This window comes from Macrobrachium nipponense, chromosome 22, assembly GCF_015104395.2.
Source record: "Macrobrachium nipponense isolate FS-2020 chromosome 22, ASM1510439v2, whole genome shotgun sequence".
NCBI classification, from domain to species: domain Eukaryota; kingdom Metazoa; phylum Arthropoda; class Malacostraca; order Decapoda; family Palaemonidae; genus Macrobrachium; species Macrobrachium nipponense.
The window spans coordinates 27653224-27677457 of NC_087213.1; the positions used below are offsets into that span (position 1 = coordinate 27653224).

At 42.6% G+C, this 24234-nt stretch overlaps 1 protein-coding gene across 1 annotated transcript; it reads right to left on the reverse strand.

Annotated features, from left to right (window-relative positions):
- Positions 1–1799: 1799 nt before the first annotated feature.
- On the reverse strand, positions 1800–23723 carry LOC135198557 (inosine triphosphate pyrophosphatase-like). Its single transcript, XM_064226255.1, is given in 8 exon segments — positions 1800–1997; positions 17051–17083; positions 17086–17140; positions 17143–17193; positions 17556–17632; positions 18103–18254; positions 22035–22149; positions 23594–23723. Coding segments are annotated over 7 exon segments (618 nt in total). The 5' UTR covers positions 22127–22149; positions 23594–23723; the 3' UTR covers positions 1800–1839.
- Positions 23724–24234: the final 511 nt, after the last annotated feature.

Here is a 24234-nt window from a genome sequence, read left to right on the forward strand (position 1 = left end):
ATAATGTCATTCATTTCAATTTTGCAGGTTGATAACGAGTGATAGTACTACTCGAAACATGTCCCAATAAAGTTGTACAAAATGCTGTTCCAGGTTTTGGCCTTGGTGTCCTTACTGATATGTAGATGGTGCTTCCCTACTGGTTTTTCAATTGCTGTTAATTGAGTTATTTGCAGTCTCATTTGTATTGAACTATGTGACTCATTATTTGTAACCATGACTCCACAGAAAGTTCTGCTGTTAGTGCAGCAGGTTTTACCGTTTTAAAATAAGGTGGCTACCAAATACCTTGAAAAGAGTGAATAGGTTGCTGTCATAGCGCATGCTTTTGGGTGGAGTCTGACAACAGTATTGACATTTATTTACAATAGGCCACAGATTTATTCAATGTCAAGGATGATGAAAAGTCATTTACAAGAAAGATATTAAAAAAATTGAAAATCTCAGTAAGTTCACTAATGAGAAAGACAGAATTCAGGAAAAGTTGAGGATGATCTATGCACTCAAGTACAGTAGTGAATTAGGCAAAAGTGCTTTGATGGAGTTAGCAGTGTTTGAATTTCCTATCATTTTGGCAAAAGTGATTGAGCAACAGGAATTTCTTTCAGAAGATATTCACTAGAGATGAGACTGGTCTTTACTGGAAGAAATGCCAGTCCATTTATTCACGTCTGGAGAAGGCAATGTCAGGCTTCAAGTCACAAAAGACAATTTGATCTTTTATGTAGAGGCAATTGTGTGGGTGAATATAAGTTGAAGCTGCTGATGGTTTATTGGAGTGAACCTTGAACATTATAGTCCTGAATATAAATGCTGTGATGAATGGCATTTTGACCACAAGTATGAATGGAGTTTGGAAGAGGCTGTGCCCAAAATTTGTTCACAAGTACATGGGCTTTTTCCAAGATGGACATGAACAAGCCCTGTGTGGTGAGCAGTAAGCTGATAATGGACCTTGAGGATGTGATATCATCTCATAGTGCCGTGTAAAAACGAGCAGGAATAAGAGCCATAACCACAATGCTTCTCTATCAAGATGCAACAGGCCTTTGCATACACTGAGAAAGGCCTTGCACTTTTCGTGGAGATGGATTCCCATGCTGAACACTGCCAAGATTATGAAGTCATGTCACAACTCAGTTGTTCCATAAAGGATGATCTACATAAAAAGAAGCAATGGAGTTTAAGGCATTACCAACCAGTTCTTGCAGCAGCCCGCAAGCCCAAGAGAAGAGAATTAGCTATTGATTTCAACTAGCCTCCTCCTCTTCTAGGCCTTGAAGCACATTGATGTTACCATCAGGTATGTGTAATTGTTCCCCTGTATGTTCTTAAAAATATAATTATTAAAAACAATAAAAATGTTGAACCATCAGACAATTTATTGTATATTAGGAACAATAGTATGAGGTTATTCACAGGTTTATGTGGCATATAGGTTGTTTTGTAAACGATTTATTTGGTTTCGTTTAAGCTGCCAATCCTGTAACAAATTAACAGTGAAAGCTGAGCTATTACTCTACTTTATATAGAATACATACTGTGTACATTAACTAGTTCTCTTCATAAATTATATCAATCTAATGAGACCACCATAACATATTTCTGAGCACTCATAAGACTTGCCTGAAGTACTTGTAAAGTGAGAAGTAAAAAACAAACATGTTGAAATCTGTTGGATGGTAAATTAAAAGGAAGAGACAAATAGTTAAAGACAGAAAGTTATGCAAAATGTAACAAGTATCTACTTTAGAGTTTCTTTTCAATGTGAGCAAAAAAAAAAACACACACACACAAGGTAACAGTTTCTTAACATTTTATTTCAAGCAATTTTGAAGTCTAATCTTTAACATTGGTTTCCATTTCAAGCTCCTTGGTTAGCAAGGCTCTTCCCTCTTCCCCTGTAAAGTATTCTCGAAGAGCATTTAAAGCTTTGTAACGATGAGATATTTTATTTTTAACATCCCTTTCTAGTTCTCCATATGTCTGAGTGTAACCTGAAATGATCAAGATTTGAATTTAAATTATTTTACTATGTCTGAAGGGTTCTGTATTTCACATTAGTATTGCCTTTTAAAATTCATATGCCTAGATTACTATACAATTAAACATGCTTAAATATAAAATGATCAGGAATTTACAGATGGCTTATAGATTGTAAGTAAAATAATGATGTAATAATGTATTGTTCTGATTGGGGAAGGATGACATTAAACTATGACAGCTAGAAATAAACCATGATATTAGAAAGAATAAAAAATTTAACTGCCATCATTATGTCTGTTTCCTTTTCAATTTTCCACCTGTGGCATTTGACAAACAAGAAAAGAGTCTCTTTCCTGTTTTGACGTGCATTTTCTGGCAAAATTCCCATCTGTTCAAGGTCTTCATCTGTGTCCCTTTTTCTTTGACTTTCTAGACCTTCCTACTTGGCTGTATTCTGTTACTTTTGTACTTACTAATTGTTCTCTCTTCATCACATGTCCAAACCTGTTAAACCTCAAATCAGTTTTCAAAATGTTAGGCCCCGTCCACACGGTCGAGCTTTGGTCGACGAACTTTGTCCGATGTGACGTCAGAAGCGTAGAAACAGCGAGAAAAGTCAGAACTTTGCCGCGGTTTCTCCGCTTCTGACGTCACATCGAACAAAGTTCGTTGAGCAAAGCTCGGCCGTGTGGACGGGGCCTTAGAAACTAAATTTTATGCAACTTTTTGACAAGTACTAATATGATTTCCCACACCTTCCAGCTGTGAATCTAGTAATTATGTAGTAATGCCTTTTCTATAGGTTGCTTAGTCAATCCTTTCCTCTCTGATTTCATTCTTTAACAATATTAAACAAAGCCCAAATCTAAAGTGATAAGCATATTACTGAGGGTTTAACCTCAGTAACATTATGAGGGAAGTTACATATACGTATCGACATACATAGTGTGCAATTATTTATGAGAAATATTTAATAGGTAGACAGAAAGAATTTTTTTAGAAATTGGTATGTTGAATGTGTAAGTGACATTATTATAAAATATACCATTAAAGTTATATTAAATACATGGAATAAAATAATTTAGAAGTTTTTAAAATATAAAAAAATACTATCGCAGTACACAATGTCTGGCTGCGTAGTGACGCTAGTTCTAGGCAATGAATGCTAACATGTCTCATCTGCATTACGTTTGTGTTTTTAATTAGTTTCATGGCTCCAAAGAAAGTTCCCATTGTTGGTGCTACTAAGTGTAACTGTACTGTTGAAAAATAAAGTGACTATGATAAAATGTTACAAAAACATTGAAAAGATTGTTACCATAGCTTGTTCTCTTGGCTTGAGTCAGACAATGGTACCATATCATCAATTGTTCACAATGTGGCAAAGAGCACAATGAGTAAAATAAAGTAAGGCTTCAGCATTATGAACCCTTTTAGGAAGGATATATATACAGCTGTATCTACATTATTATAATAAATAAATAAAAATGACATTTTTATAATAATATAAAGTTTCACTTATACTTACCCGGTGGTTACATATAGCTGTCGTCTCCTGACGTCACGGCAGAATTTGAAATTCGCGGTAGCGCTGGTTTGACAGGTGATCCCTCTACTCCCGCCCTCTACCGGGTACCGGGAACCATTCCAACAATAAATCAGAAGTTTCATGCCTACCTGTCCATATGAGGGGAGGAGGGCGGGCTTCGTTATGTAACCACCGGGTAAGTATAAGTGAAACTTTATATTATTATAAAAATGTCATTTTCCACTTATATAACTTACCCGGTGGTTACATATAGCTGATTGACACATTTAGGTGGTGGGACAATGGCAGCTAAAATAACTGTTGGAATTATCCGAAGATATAGGTTCCTTACCTTTAAAGACCGCTGACTCAGTGGTTACTGCCTCTGTAGTCTGCTGGCCTTTATTGTACCGACAGGATATATGGATCCGTGCGTCGGACACAATAATAAGTACTTGCCGTTGAGGACGTGACCGTAACGGACAAGACTATAATGCCCCTGCTCAGGGCGCAGTACAAATCACCACAAAATACAATGAAAAACGAGGGATCACCACAACCGTTTAAGAAATACACCAGACATTAAAAGACTGAAAGATACTCAAAAAACTCCCTGTATCTTCAGACAACCTTAAAAATACAAAAAACATAATCAAGGAGAAAAGTTAGTGAGGATGGGATACATCCTTCTCTCCCTCACCCAATACCGTGTCAGTCACAATGAATGGCCCCAATGTACTGCAATTTTCATATGTGGTTTGCAAATCTGTCAGATAATGAGATGCGAAGACAGAATTGCTTCTCCAATATGTAGATTTAATAATGTCTTTCAAAGACAGATTACGTCTAAAGGCCATAGACGTAGACACTGCTCTAATTTCATGAGCTTTGACTTTAAACACTTTGATATCTGAGTCCTGACATTGTCCGTGTGCCTCAGAAATCAAACTCCTTAAAAAGAAGGAGAGCGCATTTTTAGAAAGAGGACGAGAAGGATCTTTCACTGAACACCACAGGTTATCACTCTTACTCTTTATACCTTTGGTCCTTTGCACATAATGTCTAAGTGCTCTCACTGGACAGAGAAGACATTCAGGCTCATTAGGCCCACTAACTCCGAAATGTTCTTTATAGAGAAAGAACGAGGCCAAGGACGTGAGGGATTTTCATTCTTAGCCAAAAACCCCAGCATTGATGAGCAAATGGCATTGCCCTTAGCGAATCCAACTCTCTTATCAATAGCATGCAGCTCACTGATTCTTCTAGCTGATGCTAAAGCACAAAGAAAAAGGGTCTTCCTGGTCAGATCTCTAAAAGAACTAGAGGAGATCGGTTCGAATCTATCTGACATCAGCCATTTAAGAACTACCCTTGACTCCTTTGTCTTGGTCGTATCAAAGGAACGAATCAGGTCTGAGAGGTCTTGATTATTAGAAATGTCTAATCCTCGATGTCTGAACACAGAAGACAACATAGCTCTATAACCCCTAATCGTCTGGGTAGAAAGCTTCTTCTCACGAAGAAAAAGAAGGAAGTTAGCTAACTGAGCTATAGAGGTCTTAGAAGACGAAATTCCTTCTTCTTTGCACCAAGCTCTGAATTGGACCCCACTTAGCTTGGTACACTCGATCAGAGGATTCTCTTCTGGGTCTAGCAATAGCCCTTGAAGCTCTCTTTGAAAATCCTCTCTTTCTGAGGAGATGCTCGACAGTCTGAAGGCGACTAGTCGAAGAGCGGACAAGTTGTGATGGAACCTCAGAAAGTGGGGCTGTCTGAGTAGATCCTTCCTTAACGGTAACTCTCTCGGAAAGTCCGTCAACAGCAGTAGTAGATCCGGAAACCATTCCCTGGCCGGCCAAAAGGGGGCTATCAGAGTCATCCTGACGTTCTGATGACCTCTGAACTTTGCCAGAACTAATCTTAGCATTTTGAAAGGTGGAAAGGCATACAGATCCAGATTTGACCAGTCCAGAAGCATGGCATCCACTGTAAACGCCTCCTCGTCTGGAACTGGGGAGCAATACAGTGGTAGACGAGCTGTCTTGTTTGTGGCGAAGAGATCCAACTGAGGACATCCCCAAATCCCCCAAAGCTTCTTGCATATTTGAGGATGTAACGTCCACTCTGTGGAGAGGACTTGTCTCTCCTGCTGAGAATGTCTGCCTTCACATTCTTCGAGCCTTGAATAAATCTTGTGCTCAAGACAACCTTGTTCTCTTTCGCCCAAATGAGTAGGTCTCTCGCCGCCTCGCACAGAGAGAACGAGTGTGTCCCCCCCTGTTTTTTGATGTAAGAGAGAGCCGTGGTGTTGTCTGCTTGAACCAGCACTACTTTCCCTCTTACCTCTGTCTTGAAGTGCATTAGAGCCAAATGAATCGCCTTCAACTCTTTTAGATTTATGTGCCAGCTTTTCTGATGAATCTGCCAAAGACCCGACACTTCCTTTCTCCCCAGAGTAGCTCCCCACCCTTTGTCCGATGCGTCTGACAAAAGAGTAAGGTTGGGGCTCAACTGGCTTAGAGACAAGCCTTCCTCTAGCCTTCCTTCTGATTTCCACCAAAGTAGGTCCTGTTTTGATTCCTTCCGAGATGGGGAACACGAAGGAGTCTGGGAACTTCTTCCTTTGCCACTTCTGCTTCAAGTAAAATTGAAGTGGTCTCATGTTGAGCCTGCCAGACTTACAAATTGCTCTATTGAAGCCAAGGTTCCTAAAAGGCTCATCCACTGATTCGCCGAGCAAGTTTGTCTGACGAGAAATTCGTCTATTTTGTTCAGGCAAGAGTCGATCCTTTGGCGAGACGGAAAAGCCTGAAAAAGAACTGAATTCAGTCTCACTCCTAAATAAACTATCTCCTGAGAAGGAGTGAGACATGACTTTTCTTTGTTTACTAACAAACCTAGGCTTTCCGTCATCCTTAAAGTCTTTTGTAGGTCCTCCACCACTTCTGTCTGGACCTTGCCCTGAGAAGCCAATCGTCTAGATACATGGATATTCGTATCCCGTCTAGATGAAGCCACTTTGCTACTGACGACAGAACTCTGGTGAACACTTGTGGAGCTGTCGACAGGCCGAAGCAGAGGGCCCTGAACTGATAAATGCGGCCCTGGAACACGAATCTCAGGAATCTTCTCGATTCCGAATGAATCGGAATATGAAAATAAGCGTCCCGAAGGTCTATGGAAACCATCCAATCTCCAGGATGAAGAGCTGCTAATACCGATTGGGTCGTTTCCATAGAAAACTTCGTCTTCAGGACAAAGACGTTCAGGGCACTGACGTCCAACACCGGTCTCCAACCCCCCGTGGCCTTCTTTACCAGGAAAAGGCGATTGTAAAATCCTGGTTCCTGCGGAGAGTCCACTAACTCTATGGCCCTCTTTGCCAGTAAGGCGAGAACTTCTTGATGGAGGGCAGCAAATTTTTCGGAGTTCTCCGAGTAGGCTGACAAATTCACAGGAAATTCTGTGAGAGGGGGGTGCTTGATGAACGGAATGGTGTATCCTTCCTTCAGGACCTGGACCGTCCAAGGATCCGCTCCGAGATGAAACCAGGTCTGCAGAAAAGGTGTAATCTGGCTCCTACTGCTGTGTGGAGGACTACGGGCCTACTTTTTGATGGAAGAGGGAGTGGTTTTAGAAGAGGCTCTACCTCTCCCACGAAACCTGGAGGAAGATCGAACGGGAGCTCTCCTCGAAATGGTTTAGGAGCTTCGTGGAGGGAGCACTCCGAGAAGCAGAAAGAACCGGAGCTATCTTCCTGGGCTTCTTCACTGACTGTGTTAAAAGATCCTGGGTCGTCTTTCTGTGTTAAAGATTGAGCGATCTCGCTCACAATCTCTTGCGGAAATAGGTGTTTCTTGTCCAAAGGAGAGAAGAGCAAGGCAGACTTCTGGTTCGATGAAACCCCTTTCGACAAGAAGGAGCACCAAAGCTGTCTCTTCTTCACACTCCAGAGGCGAAAATGGCAGCGAGCTCCGAAGCTCCATCACAGATGCCTTTATCGATACAATCCAGTACCGAGGCAAAATCCTTCAACTGCTCCTCCGAAAGTCCAAAATGACTTGACTTTCCTGGCCAGCGAAGCAATGACCAACCTCCAGGAAGCTAACAACTTCGAAAACACGGAAAACACTCTTGCAAAGATGCTCCAGTTCATTTGTTGAAAAGAAAATCTTAGCAGTATTAAGGGCTGCTCTGCGGGAAGAGTCCACGAGACTAGAAAAGTCTCCCTGAGCGGAGGCAGTCACACCCAGGAAAAAACTTCTCCAGTGTCATACCAGGACACGGCTCCTTGACGAAAGTCTCGAAGGGGGAAGACAAAAAACATTTTTCCCCCTGTTCCCTCTTCTCCAAAAGCCAAGCGTTAACTTTCTTGATAGCTTTCTAGCCGAAATCGAGGAGGACGAGACGCGTGAACGAGGACGAGGAGTCAGGCTTACTGTCCTTTTTCCACTGCGAACTAGGAGAAACTGGAATGGAAGGCGCAAAAGAATCTCCAAAGTTGTCAACGAAGGATCGTAAAAGGAGTTTATACCCCGACAAATGCTTGTCTTTTCTGTAAGTCCTTCTCTTTCTTTCCTCAAATCCGAAGCTTCCTTCGACGAAACTGGCGAACATTCCATCGGAAGAGGAATCCTGTTCGGCGAAGTCGCACCCTGACGTCGTCCGAGGAGGGTGTGAGAAAGCAGGAGAAGACGTCTGAGCCTGTACTGAGACGTATTTGGGCGGCTGAGCTGGCGGTCTGCGTTGGCGGCTGAGCTGGCGGCCGCGCTGGCGGCTGAGCTGGCGCTCGAGCGAGAGCCTGACGTGGAGCCAAATAGGACGGTAGTCAGGAAAGGAGTCCGACCAGGCGCCTGAAGTGGCGTCTGAAGAGGAGTCACATGGAGAGTCTGAGCCTGAAGAGGCGACTGCCCAAAGGAGCCTGCGAGAAGGGACTGCACAGTAGTCTGCGGAAGATGTAAGGCGGTCGGGTTGGAGCGCATTCGGGGACGAAAGAGACTTGCCAAAAAGCTCCAAGATACTGCCTAACTTGGCATTCATCTGTTCAAACACCGAAGGTTAGGATCCACCGACGTAGAAGGCGCGGGAGGTGTAGAAGGATGATCCACAAACACGTCTGGAGCCGCAGGAGTTATCGCTTGAGGAGGCTCTGGAGAAGGCTCCGAAGGAGTGTGCGTGTTCGGCTTCTCCACTTCTATGAGAGAAGGGCGATAAATCGAAACCGCCGGAGAAAAAAGCTTCAGGCTCCTCCCAAAAACTACAAGAAGGTTCGGCAGCCGCCACCTTCTTGGGAACCGCAGCAGGCGAAACATCGCGCGACCTTTTCAGCGGTCTAGAAGTCTTATTACGCCAACCTCTATAAGAGGAAACATCTGAACTAGAGTCACTTGACGAAAAACATTCCTCGCAACACCTTTCCAATGGTGAGCGACAGCATCCTGGGATACGGCTACAGGATTGCTTGAGGGGGCGGCTGCTCGGGAGCAGGTCCCGCTCGCCTCCCTTCGGTTTTCGGCATGCCTCCTCCCAGGATCTGGGGAGTTTGACAGGGGCCTAGACCTAGGAGAACGAACGGGCCGAACAACCACCTCCTCCACTACACTTGCACTAAGTAATTTATCACACTTAACTACCACTTCTTGCACTGTCTCACCCATTTTCTGCATAGTGGTGAGGAAAGAGACAAATTTCGAGTCCATATCGGCTCGTAATACTGACATGGGATCGGGATCGGGAGATACAGATTCGAGGGCAGGAGCAACCACTACGGGGTTAATAGGAACAGGATTAATAGAATTCAGAGGAATATCCTGGCTACTCACTAACTTATAAGAAGATCTCTGTGAAGCCTTTCTGATTCAATCTTTTTCTAACTTTCTCATATACTTTCCCAGTGCCTTCCACTCCTGAGATGTTAGAGACTTACATTCTTCACACGTATTCTCAAAAGAACATTCATGTCCCCTACAACTAACACAAGTAGAATGAGGATCAAGTGAAGCTTTAAGAAGTCTAGTCTTACACCCACTACTACACACCCTATACTGAACAGAGCCGGTGTCAGACATCGTGAAGAATTCAAAATAATTCCTAAAAAGGACAACAATATCAAAATGACATTGTTATGATACAATAAAGTTTCATACATACTTACCTGGCAGATATATACATAGCTATAGACTCCGTCGTTCCCGACAGAATTTCAAATTTCGCGGGCACTCGCTACAGGTAGGTCAGGTGATCTACCGCCCTGCTCTGGGTGGCAGGACTAGGAACTATTCCCGTTTTCTAATCAGATTCTCTCTTCCACCTGTCTCCTGCGGGGAGGCTGGGTGGGTCTTCAATTGTATATATCTGCCCAGGTAAGTATGTATGAAACAACTTTATTGTATCATACAATTCAACTTACCTGTCAGATATATACATAGCTGATTGACACCCTTTGGTGGAGGGCAAGAGACAGCTAACCAACTGACTAGACAGGTAAACAACATATGTTGTAGGTATCAATAAACCTTAGTTCCTACCTTTTTAGATGGAAGACTTCGTGGCTGACTGGCCCAGTGGAAGTCTGCTTCATCTCAAGAGCCTTAGCGAGATAGTGATCTGTGGCCAAGAGTTCTTGTGGATCTGTCGATGGGGTCTCTTCCACTTACTCGACAGAATCCTAACTGGCGTTTGTCAATGGAGCACATCCGCTTATATGACAACACGCACTGATTTTAAGGAGCACACAACCAATCCCGATCACCCGATCCTAACCCGTGTTAGTTCTAAGATTGCCTAGAGTTATCCCCAAACTCTTAGCAAACAACCACAAACTCGAAACTCATACATACAAAAATAACAAAATTTTTGTACCCCTCTAATAGTCAGATGTCACTCGATTTTCAAATGAAGAGAAGTGAAGGCCGCCTGTGCGACTACTGACACTCCCATACACCGAAAACAAAACCCGAGAAACACATCCGACAAGAGGGTTACGTACATAATTTAAGGATTGGTGCTTTCTCCTTTACCCAGAAACCGTCTGTGCTGACACAAACGGACCTAACGAAAAACATTTATCATACGTAACTCGCACGTCTTTTAATAATGGGATGCAAACACAGAGTTGCATCTCCAATAAGTTGTGTCCAAAATGTTCTTTAGTGACATATCCTTTCTTGGAACGCCACCGAGGTTGCGATTGCTCTAACTTCGTGGGCTCCCACTCTTAAAAGATTAAAAGAATCATCTGGACAATTCTTATGAGCTTCTGTGATAACACTTCTAACAAAGAAGGCTAATGCGTTCTTGGACATTGCTCTCTTGGGGTCTTTCACTGAGCACCAAAGACCTTTCTGCGAACCCCCCAACTGCTTCTTCCTGTCCCAGCTAAAATTTTAGAGCTCTAAACTGGGCAAAGGGATCTTTCTGCCTCTCTGCCACCAAACTAGAAAGTCCTTCACTTCGAAGCTCCTGGGCCAGGGATTCGAAGGGTTTTCATTTTGGCCAGAAAAAGGGACTGAAATGAACAAATTGCAGAGTCTCCTTGAAGCAACTCTTGATTCAAGGCGTGCAACTCACTGATTCTTTTTGCCGTTGCAAGAGACATCAGAAACAAACACTTTCTAGTGATATTACGAAACGAAGCAGTGTGAAGTGGTTCGAATTCATCTGATGAAAGAAATTTAAGAACCACATCTAAGTTCCAGCTTGGAACCTTAGGTTCAAGTGATTTAGATGTTTCGAATGAACGAATGAGGTCGTGCAAATCCTTATCATTCGTTAGATCTAATCCTCTGTTTCTAAAGACTGCTGAAAGCATACTCCTGTACCCCTTAATAGTTGGTACCGAGAGATGCGACTTTTGTCTAAGAAACAGAAGGAAATCTGCAATTTCGGTCACAGAGGTACTGGAAGAGGACAGCTTCTTTTTCGACCTACACCAGTTTCTGAAAACTTCCACTTCGATTGGTACACTCGCCTAGTAAGATGATCTGCGGGCTCTAGCAATTGCGTTTGCTGCCTGGCGAGAAAACCCTCTCGCTCTGACAAGTCTTTCGATAGTCAAACGAAACGGCAGTCAGAGCAAGAGCGGGTAGATTTTGATGGGTACCTCTCGAACGGGGTTGTTTGAGCAGATCTATTCTGTTTGGAAGAGATCTGGGGAAGTCCACTGTCCATTCCATCACCTCTGTGAACCAAATTTGAGCTGGCCAATACGGAGCGATCAGAGTCATCTTGGTTCCTTCGGATGCCACGAATTTTCTGACTACTTCCCCCAGTATCTTGAACGGGGGAAAAGAAAAGCGTAAACGTCTATCCCTGATCCAGTCCAGGAGAAAGGCGTCTGTTGCATAAGCCCGGGGATCCTCCACCGGAGGGCACAAAATGTATCTATCCTTTTGGAGAGGAATGTGGCGAAAAGATCTATTTGAGGCTTCCCCCCCCCCCCAAAGGAGCCAAAGGCTCTGACAGACTTCTGAGTGGAGTGTCCATTCTGTGGGAAGGACCTGGAATCTCCTGCTCAATCTGTCCGCTCTCACATTCCTCTCCCCTTGAACAAACCTTGTTAGAAGAATTATCTTCCTTTGGTTCGCCCAAATCAGTAGATCCCTTGCCAGCTCGTACAGAGCAAAAGAGTGCGTCCCTCCCTTGCTTCTTCTTGACATAAGCCAGAGCTGTCGTATTGTCTGAATTTATCTGCACGACTTTGCCTCTGACTAAGTGTTCGAAGCTCTTTAGCGCCAGGTGAATTGCTAAGAGCTCTTTGCAATTTATGTGCCATGACACCTGTTCTGCCGACCAGGTGCCTGACACTTCTTTGGATCCCAATGTTGCACCCCAGCCCACCGCCTCCGAGGCGTCTGAAAACAATGTCAGGCTTGGGTTCCGTACTTGCAGGGACACTCCTTTGTTTTCCCTTAATGGAACCAACCACCACTTCAAATGATGTTTTATTTCTTCCGAGATTGGAAACGTGTCCGAGAGCTGACCTGTCTTCCAACTCCAACTTCTTCTTAGGAAGAACTGAAGCGGTCGAAGATGTAATCTTCCTAGGAGAAAGAAAACTGTTCGAGCGAGGAAAGGGTTCCCAGAAGGCTCAGCCATTCCCCCTCGCTGAAGTGCGCTCTTTCTCTAGAAAGTTCGATACTGTGGCACAGCCTTTCTTTAATCTCTCTTGAGATGGAAAAACTCGAAAACCCCGAGAATCCATCTGAATCCCCAGATAAACCACGTTCTGGCTGGGGATCATCTGAGACTTCTCGAGGTTCACGATCAATCCCAAAGACTTTGTCAATTCCAGTGTTATTAACAGGTCCTCCAAACACTGCTTTTGAGACCTGGCTCTGATGAGCCAGTCGTCCAGGTACAGGAGACATTTATCCCTTTCAAATGTAAGTGCCTTGCTACATTTTTTTCATCACGTCTGTGAAGACTTGAGGAGCCGTGGACAGGCCGAAACACAGGGCCCTGAACTGATAATTTCTTCCTTCGAACATAAATCGAAGGTACTTCCTCGACGAATGGTGGATCGGGATGTGGAAGTATGCGTCCTGAAGGTCTAGGGACACCATCCAATCCCCTTGTCGTAGTGCTGCAAGGACTGAGGCAGACTTTTCTGTGCTGAACTTCTGTTGTTCGACGAATTTGTTCAGCGCACTTACGTCCAGTACCGGTCTCCATCCCCCCGAGGCTTTTGTTACAAGAAACAAGCGATTGTAAAACCCCGGGGAGTTGCAATCCAGCACAAGTTCTATTGCTCTTTTGTCCCACATCTGTTCCACCATCTGACGAAGAGTATCCCTCAGAATAGGGTCCCTGTATCTGGCGGACAATTCCCTCGGAGATGTTGTCAAGGGAGGAATGTCCTTGAATGGGATTGCGATACCCCTTCTTGATAATCGACATCGTCCAAGTGTTGGCTCCTATGTCTTCCCAGGCTTTCGCAAAATAATGTAGCCTGGCTCCTACGGGTGTCTGGAGGACAGAATTCTCACTTCCCTTTCTTAAAGGGACGGAAGGAAGACCTGCCCCTCTTATCGGTTGACTTCCTTCTGGCGATCGGTCTAGTTGGAAGACCTCCTCGAAAGGGGCTGTTTCTGAGCTGGGCGAGCCACTTTCTTTTCCTCACTAGCCACAGGCCATATTCCTCCTTGAGGATTGTCTAAGGAGATCCTGGGTGGCCTTTTCCGTCAGAGAATGCGCGATGTCCTTCACCAACTGCGAGGGAAAAAGGTGTTCAGAGAGAGGCGCAAACAATAAGGCGGCTCTCTGCGAAGGAGAGACGGCCTTCGTGAGGAAAGCACTGTGCCCCGCCCTTTTCTTTAAACTCCTGCACCATATAGGGAGCATACCTCAGCCGATCCATCCTGAACAGCCTTATCAATGCAGGCGAGGATGCAATTTAGGGTTTCTGGGTCGAGTTGTTCCTTTTCCTGAGATTTCTTGGCCAGAACCCCAAGGGACCAATCTAAGAAGTTAAAAACTTCTAAAGTGTGAAAAGTCCCTTGATGAGGTGGTCCGTTTCCGAAGCCCCCATGTTACCTTCGCTGCATTCAAGGCTGCCTTCTCGACGAATCCACCAAACTCGAGAAGTCTGATTCAGCTGAAACGGACAGAGATAATCCATATCCTCTCCCGTTTCGTACCAAATTCCTCTCCTCCCTGTAAGTTTAGCGGGAGGCATACAAAAGACCGTCCTTCCTAACTCCTTCTTCTTCTTGAACCAGGAGTCAAGAGATTGTAGAGCCCTCCTCATAGAAATAGCAGGCTTCATTTTAAGGAAAGAGGAAGACTTGTGTGTTTTCGTGCTCGAAAACTGAGAGCGTGGAGAAGGGGGAGCAGCTGGCGTCAAAGAGTCTCCATATTCCTCCAACAGAAGGGACGAAAGAACTTTATAATTAGAAGATCCTTCCTTCATTTCGTCCTCCGAGGCATCTTCTGGGTTGATAGGCTCGGAAGGAGAAGGCTCTCTTCTTTCTACTGACTCTTCTCTTACTCTCTTACGAGTGTCAGGCTCTTCATACGGAGGAATGCGCCTGGTGTACAGCAGTGATATCTCGCCTGGGAGGAGTAACGTGCTTGGAATACTCCTGGCGCTTGGCAGGCGCAGAGCGCCTCGAATACTCCTGGCTTTTAGTAGGCGCATTTTGTTCAGAATACTCCTGGCGCGTGGTAGGAGTATTAAGTTCCGAATACTCCTGGCGCCTGGGAGGAGTATAAGCTTCGGAATACTCCTGGCGCCTGGGAGGAGTAACGTGCTTGGAATACTCCTGGCGCTTGGCAGGCGCAGAGCGCCTCGAATACTCCTGGCTTTTAGTAGGCGCATTGTTCAGAATACTCCTGGCGCGTGGTAGGGAGTATTAAGTTCCGAATACTCCTGGCGCCTGGGAGGAGTATAAGCTTCGGAATACTCCGTGGCGCCTGGGAGGAGTAATAAGTGCAGAGTACTCCTGGCGCCTGTGAGGAGTATAAGCTTCGGAATACTCCTGGCGCCTGGAGGGAGTATTTAGTTCAGAATACTCCTGGCGCCTGGGAGGAGTATCTAGGCCCGACGACTCCTGGCGTCTGGTAGGAGCACGTCGTTCCGAATACTCCTGATCCTTAGCATGCGTCTGATGTTTAGTAGGAGTATTGATTCCGGTAGGCGCTTTCCGTCTCACAAGCGCTCTACTCCTAACAGGATCTTCCTCTTCAGCTAACTCTTGGCGCTTGATTGAAGATCTTGAATGTTGTACTGGCTCGTTGCGCCTACTCGGAGCTGGCACTGGTTGGCGCCTACTCTTGACAGGAGTAGCTTCCTTTCTTACTTCTCTCCTGTCTAGCGCACCGCCCCCCCCAGAGATGGCCCGCCTGTGCGACAACTCCCCATGAAGGATGCGTCGCGCCCGACAGGAGATAGGTATTTAGATCTTTTAATAGGAAGCCTATCATCCTTCTTACGAGTAGGCTCCACCTTATAACGAGTTCCTACTAACAAGGCTAATTGCTCTTGCATATTCTTCAAAATTTTCTTGGTTGAGGAATCTTCCGAATTAGGAGAGGGAGATCTGGAAGGCGATCTAGGATCCCTTCCAGACCCAGAGTCTGAATGTATTCTCGCCTTCTTTATTACCGAAGGCGCTCCTCCTTCTGAGAAGCGCTTGAGGGACTCGAATTGAGCTCATGCTCTTTCATACTCCTCTTCAAAGGACGGGAAAGATTCGACTCCTTCCATCCTCTTCTCGGAGAAGGCGAACTAGACGACGAACAAAAGCACTCTCGAAGGACGCTTTTCCTATAGCGGTCCTTGGCAGTCGATACGATCGATTCTGCCGAAGGACGCCTGATCGTTGGGGATTCTCCACAACCCCGTACGGCTTTCGACTTTCCTTCTCCTCCGGGCCAGGGAGCTTGGAAGAGGTCTAGGCCTGGGAGCGTCGCAGAGACGACCAGACGCCCCCTCCACTACACTGGGGACACTAATATCACTACCACATTCACTTTCCTTACCTTCCAATGCTGCGACTTTTCCTGCATTTTCTGAAGGGAAGCTCTAAGTTCTGCTATTTCCGCAAGCAGAACTAGAGGGATTAGCAATTTGTGAACGGGCTGAAACAGAATGGTCATGATTATCATAGGAAGAAGCTATAGAGCTAGATAGTAAATCATGAGAGGCAGACATTCTGGCGGGTTTTATAAGCCGCCTTCCTCTCTCTATCTTTCTCTAACTTCTTCAAGTAAGAAGTTAGATTCTTCCACTCTTGTGCACTCAGTTTCTCACACTCGTTACACGTATTCTCATCGAACATTCAACCATTCTACACCCCCTACAAATAGTGTGAGGATCTACCGAAGCTTTCGGAATCCTCACCTTACAGCCCTCATTCACACACACTCTGAAACTAACACTAGAATCAGACATATTCACAAATTCCAAAAACCAAGTCCAAAAAACAGTCCACGATAGCGAATGCAAACAACGATCCAAGTACGTCACCAAATATCAGCGAGAGATGATCAAAAGCTTTGCGAAAAACGAATTCTAGTCAGGAGGAAGTAACAACAATGTTGATACAGCCGTCGACAGAGAGAATCTGATTAGAAAACGGGAATAGTTCCTAGTCCTGCCACCCAGAGCAGGGCGGTAGATCACCTGACCTACCTGTAGCGAGTGCCGCGAAATTTGAAATTCTGTCGGGAACGACGGAGTCTATAGCTATGTATATATCTGACAGGTAAGTTGAATGTATGAAAACAGAAAATAACTATAGCGCTAGCAAAAAGATCAGTAAACTCAAGGTACATCACCAAAAGGAGAAAACCAAGATGATCAATTCCAAATTCCAACCAGCAGAGGAAACCGTGTTACGGTTCCGACGGCAGGAAACTTCTGATTTATTGTTGGAATGGTTCCCGGTACCCGGTAGAGGGCGGGAGTAGAGGGATCACCTGTCAAAAACCATTAGCGCTACCGCGAAGTTCAAATTCTGCCGTGACGTCAGGAGACGACAGCTATATGTAACCACCGGGTAAGTTATATAAGTGAAATAAAAAATTAATCTTCACCTTTGGGTTGGAAACACGGATCCCATCCAACTTATGTTCTCCTCGAGGTTCTACTATTGTACCAAGGGTGCGCCCATGAAATAGAACAACACCTCATCCTCAGGTTTTCCAGAAGAATAAGCAAAGTACACAGCTTCAGCTGACTGTCAAAAGAAATGAACTACCATAGATGCAAATTAAGGGTGTATATTTACTCATTCCTTTGGCGAAACGTTATACTTCAACTAAATGGTTAGATAAAAAGATAAATAAAGGAGACCAGGGATCATTTGTGAATGTCAAAGATATCTGTTGAAATACGGCTTGAGAAAAAATGACAAAACAAGAGACCATCTGTCAATGCTCCAATTCAAAACTACTACTATTAGGAAATAGAAGCCTACCACCATGAACAACTCTATCCAACCGGAGAACATCCTAGTAAATGGAATACAGGTTGCATAGATTTTATCATTGTTATAAATATAAACTCAAGGTACTACACAGGTAAAAAGGAACATCTTACCTTATCTTCAAACCCAGCAAGCATTTTGTGAAGGCCATCAGGACCAAGCTTTTCTAAGAACCATTTTATGTAGGGACCTGTCAAAGAAAAGAATTCACATGAAGTGCTAAACAATGAACATTACTATTTACACATTAATTGGATACTTAAATGAATATGCAAAAGCTAGGTGCTCTATTGGAAAGTTATTGAGCCTTTATGAAAGTACCATTGGTTTTTAGGAAGACATTCATTATACTACAGCATGACTTATAAGCCACTGTTTACATATTATGTGAATACAGAATCTAAGGTTTTTTAAGTCACTGAATTTAAATACTAGTCATTAAAATACAAATCATATTACCTGCAATCACAAATAAGCTAACACCCACAAATAATTTTTTTTTTTCATGTAAGAGTTGCTGGAATTAGAAACTAAAACTGTTGACCTGAACAGTTTTAGTTACATGGTATATACTGGCTGACAATGCTCCAAAAGAGTACCTATAAAAATTCAGTTTGTATTGTCGAGATATTACTTTTACTGCTAAAAATTTACACTAACCTGGAAGTCCACCAAGTGCTTTAAAACCCAAGCATGTATCCTCTACAATAACAGGTGCCTTAATGAGTTCTGCTGCTGATTGACACTTTAAACGACTAATTTCATCAGCTTCACCCTGGTACTCGGGCAAATCAATTTTCTGACTGATAACTCTGTAAATTAAATTATTTTGAAATAGTCATCTTAAAAAGGAATACAGCTCTATTACATTTGAACAATGATGCATTGACTACAAAATGCTGATGGCAAAACAGTCAAGATTTTTCAAACATCATGAGTTATTAACTTATTAGAAACTTTACCTTTACCTAAAATACTACTTCACTCGCTGCTCCCCAAGGAAATTAGATACTGTATACAGTAGTTAACAATTGCCTTTTACACAGTAGCCTTCCTGAATTTCCATACAGATACTTGCATTAAATAAGAGTATCCCACATTATTTTTTTTTACTGACATGCTATGGTGGTTCCTAAAAAGAATAACATTTGAAAAACATGTATCACAGCACCTAACTTTTTGGTGAAGCAGGTTTAGCTGATATTTTATTTACTTAAAAAAAAAATCTACTACTTCACATGATGGAGCAAACCACCTTGTTTTTCTGATTTCTGATCAACAGATTGTTAATTGTAGCATGAAGCCTCACAAGGCCAGGAAGCCCTAGGACTGAAAAAGTCATGGGGGTCAAATTGTTTAAGAACATTTGCAGCAGGATTTGAAGTTCAATAACTTAATTTCATCCTATATCTCAACCTCAGGTTCCAGTGAGATTGTGGTAGATGGTCCAATGATGAGGTGGAGAAACAGGATAACAAGGGAGAAGAGCACTAGTGATACTTTCCTTTCCAAGCAAGGAACACTCACCTAACAGACCAAAGGGCTGGTCAAGGCTGGAACCAAAGACTACCAATCATGAACTCAAGGATCAGCAACTACAAGAACTGCTACAGGAAAAACCCCCCTTCCTTGGCAGTGCCCAAAGAAGCAGAATAACCAAAGAATCATCCTTAGCCTTCCATCAAGTTGTAAAGGAAGGCAAATAACAAGGAGTTCCTGGGATATTAAGAGATGGCCAGAGCTTCCTCTGTTACTCATGTGATGATGTCATCTTACTGGTACCTGGAACACTAATATTCAAATCAGTTTTCTTAGGGTGACACTGCTGTTGATGTGGTACCCTCATCAGAAGGAGATACGTCCTCGGGTGAAAGTTTGGTGTTACTCTCTCTTGAAGGAGCAGCAGTCAGGAGGAGTTAAAGAGGAATTAGAAATGTTTGACTGTATCACCAGGGGTGTACATATTTCCCTCCGAAGAAGCAGCAAATGCCTCCTGAGCCTATCCTTCCTTCCCAAACCTAATCCACTGTAGAGAATCCCATTACCTACATTATGAAGGGCAATCACTTTGGGACACATGAAATGCCCACAAGGGCAGCCGTATATTGCACAGCAATGTTTCTTCTTTTTTTATCTACTGGCATAAAAAACAAATACCAGCAAAAAATACCCAAAAGAACTACCACACCAAAACAAAGTGGAGTATGAGTGTAGTAAACTAAACTACTGCCAAGCTTTCAACTGGTTAGAGGAGAATGCAGCATAAGTTCTTCCCTCACAACCAAAAGAAAAGTGAAGGCAATGGTCGGTCAGTGAGTGAGGGATATATTTCCTGCTCATCTCCCATTTCCACCTGTTAACCAACTGTTCAACTAACTTGTTACCAAGTTTTTGATTGATTCAGGCTCATCCTGAAAAATACTCCTGTATAAAAGGCGGTGGTTTGTATTCCCCTTGAAACAAACTTTACCATAAAATATGGCCACAATCATAAAAAATATTGGGATATATATACTTAACATTGCTACAACCATAAGAAGGAAATGATAAAACACAATACCTTTTGAAGTGAAAGGAAAAGAATACACATTACTTCTTACCTGAAGGAAAAGAATCTCCGAGAATGGCTACAACTTCTTCCAATTTCTTAGCATTTCCAGTGACAAATACAATAGGTCGAGAGCCAGCCATGTTTTAAATACCAAACGAAATGAAATGCCCACAAGAGCAGCCATATATCGTACAGCAATGTTTCTTGATTTTTATCTACAAAAGAACTAACACAGCAAAACATAGTGGAGTATGAGTATAGTAAACTAAACTACTGCCAAGTTTTCAACTGGTTAGAGAAGAATGCGGCACAAGTTCTTCCCTAACAACCAAAAGATAAGTGAAGGCAATGGTCGATCGGTGAGTGAGGGATATATTTCCCGCTCATCTCCCATTTCCACCTGTTAACCAACTGGTCAACTAACTAGTTACCAAGTTTTTGATTGATTCAGGCTCATCCTGAAAGATACTCCTGTATAAAAGACAATGGTTTGTATTCCTCTTGAAACAAACTTTATCATCGAATATGGCCACAATCATAAAAAAATATTGGTATATATACAGTAGTACCTCAGGATACGAAATTAATCTGTTCCGAAGCGGCCTTCATAACCTGATTTTTTCCTATCTTGAACCACATTTTACATGTAAATTGCCTAATTCGTTCCAAGCCCTGCAAAACACCCCAGTATATTTTATAATAAAGCTAAATTAACCAATAAACAATGAAATACAACAATTTGGACCATTCCATACCTAATCTAACTGTGATTACCTGTAAATAAAGTTTATTAGTGTACAGGGTACAAGAAATACTGTACATAAATGTATGTACTACATATGTAGTAAAATGGGGAACTTTACCTTTCGAGTGAGGCGATCTCCGAAAGTGGCGACAGAGGACAAATGGCAGAAAACACGAACACTTAACTTTACGAAACACATTAAAAAATGGCAGAAAACATTAACACTAAACTGTCCAAAACACATTAACAAATGGCAGAAAACATTAACACTTAACTTTACAAAAAACTTGAAATTAAATTTTTTTTTCCTTTCTTTTTTTGATTTTTACATTTTTTTTTACTTTTTTATGCTTTATGTTCTTTACAAAATTTCAATTTCTTCTCCACCGAATGGATGCCAGTCCGTTTACAGAATTTATCAAACCACCCACGAGAAGCCTTGAAGTCTGGGGTTGCCATCGACGTCCCTTCTCCTCCGTCGTCTTCGGCCTGGGTAATCAGATCAGCGAAAATAGCGCTGGCCTTCTGGCAGATTGCTGTCTTGGTTATCGTATCACCAGCAATTTCTTTGTCCTCAATCCATAGAAGAAGCAGCCTCTCCATCTCATCATGCACGTGGCTCTTCTTGTTGGACAAAATAGTCACGCCCTTGGAAGGTGTAGCTGCTTGATGGCTTCCTTCTGCTTAAGGATGGTGCCTATCATCGACGGATTTTGGCCGTATTCCTTAGCGATCACACTCAACCTTATGCCAGCCTTATACTACTTCTTGATTATCTCCATCTTTGTCATCCTCTTCTTTCCGTGAACTTCAACAACTTTCTTGGGACCCATGACTATACATAATTAAGTTATGTACTAATTAAGTTCTCACACAACACGATCAAGTACAAAGCGAAATCACTAACACTAATTTACGTTAACAAACGAAATCGTATAAGTGAACCAATAGAAGAGCAGGATCTTACAGGAGTGACTAGCATCAGGAACCAATGGGAGAGCAGGAGGATGGTGGCGAGTCTACTCAGTTGGCGGCGTGCGAGTTTTGAAATTGTTCTCGGTGGTCTGAGCGAACCTTGGGACTTTTCAGTAACACCCTTTCGTAACCTGAATTATTTTCGTATGCAGAGGCAAAAAAAATTTTCGTATTTGTTTTCGTAACTTGAATTTTTCGTAAGTAGGGACTTTCGTATGTCGAGGTTCCACTGTACTTAACATTGCTACAACCATAAGGAAATGATAAAACACAACACCTTTTAAAGTGAAAGGAAAAGAATACATATTACCTACTTCTTACCTGAAAGGAAAAGAATCTCCGAGAATGGCTACAACTTCTTCCAGTTTCTTAGCATTTCCAGTGACAAAAACAAGAGGTCGAGACCCAGCCATGTTTTAAATACCGAATGCTGATTCTGCAAATTAAGAAAATGTCACATGAAATGGCCAACTTAACAGAGTTTTCTCTAATAATAAAAAAATTTCTAAAAGTAATTTGTATACTAAATATTTGTGCAATTATGGCAAAGTTTTAAAACAATTTGCCTTTTTCTTTATGGGGTAGTCTTGCAGAGTTCTGGTTGTTTCAGCTGTTAGTACCCTTCTAGTTACGGCAACTAACAGTTTACATGCAAAATAGGCGCTGTGTTTAGTAAAAGCCTCTTGGAGATGTACATAAAACATAAAATAATTACAGTAAATAGCTACTATGTACCATCAACATAACGTCTAACGTTGTTTAGGCTGAAAGACTTTTCAGCCGTTTGCCAGCTTGGGTGTTATGGCCGAAACGACCAGGACCAGATTCAGAGATGATGACAAATTTTTGTTCTAACTGTATACATTTTTCCATTTTGAGGCAGTGGAAAGGAAGTAGGTAGGCTACTAAAACCACCCTTAAATCACCTTCAGACATCATCATCAGGCCTAAATTTTATTTCTACAATTGTGGGCTAGGCTAATAAACCTTGACTACATAGGCTATGTTGTCTAGGGTTTCAAGCATATAAAATATGGCAGATCTACTAATGAATTGTAGGTAATTAAAATGTTATGTATGAACAGCCAGTCTACCTTATTTGTACTACCTACTATGGGGAAGCTGGTGGGCATTCTATAGGTAGCTACTAGGTACCTAGCACTATACTATAGTAGGCTAGAGGTAAAGTTTTATAGATAAACTGCAATGTCAGATAGCTTCACAGTAAGGAAGTTAGAGTTCACGTCACAAATAACAGACGAAATCTCGGCTGCTAGGTACTATAGGCTTGTATTCCTCAAACCGCTGCTGCCTTCAGCTTAACCTTAGGTAGGTACCTAGTTATCTTCAGGCTCACGGCTACGCTAATCAGGAACGACTTCGTAAGAGAAAAATGGCTTAATTATACTCGTCAATCTTAAAATCCTAACTGTAGATTAAACTAATAATAAGTACTTTACTCAAGGAAATAATCCTGGGAGCTTACATATATCTACTACCTAGGCTATAGGTAGTAGGTATAAACCGAGCCTCGGCAAATACAGGCTCTGGTAGCTAGTACTAGTACTAGCTAGGTACCTAGGTAGTATTCCTTAAGCCGCTGCCTCGGCTTAGCCCTACCTTACGGTTTACGGCTACGCTACTCATCTAGAATGACCTCGTAAGAGAAAAATGGCTGAATCGTACTTGACTACCTTAAAATTCCAACGAAAACGAACGGAAATATCGAGCGAACTACTCAAGATAGTCTAAGGGGGGTCGGTCGTGAGCCAAACAGCTGAAGTCTCTAGGCGACCGTCGTTTAGTATAGCTTTGCCGTAAACAACGGCGTTGCTACATCGATTTAAAGTTAAAAAAAAAAATGGCGTTTTAACTCATACATTTCGTTGTGCCTCCTGTCATTTGCGTAAAATAAGCCATAACACCACTTCCCGACACCAAACACGGCACTTCCTATACTAGTAGTAGTAGTTATGGGTCGAGGCAATGCCTTTGCAACGGCGCCTCTTAGTCTTGGGTATTTTTTTTTTTTTTTGTTTATTTGTTTAGCTCTTTCCTTTTTTTCTCTCTTTTTTTCCACATCAAGTATATGGTTTCTTTTCTTAATTCGTTGTTACCTGAAAATAGAAATTTTCCCACTACGTCACTTTCCTTCTCTTCATAGGGTTGTTGTAGCCCTATTGCTTTAACCCGTTCCTCTATATATGTATCACAATATAAAAGGAAATGAAATATGTCTTCTACTGCATCTTTGCAAAAAGGACAACAGGTGTTCTCCTTCTGGTGCCTTTTTGCTATATTTAAATTAAGAGAGTTGGTTCTGGCTTTGAAGAGAAGGACTGAACCCACAGAGTTGTCATAAATTTCTTCATCTTTTATTTCTCTTTTCCACGTATATGTTCACAGTCACTTTATTTTCCAACTCTTCTTTCCACCTCTCTGTGTCCCATATTCTGGCTTTGTCCTTTATTTCTGTTCTGGACATTCTTTCTAATTTTCTTAAATTTATTTTAACTTCATG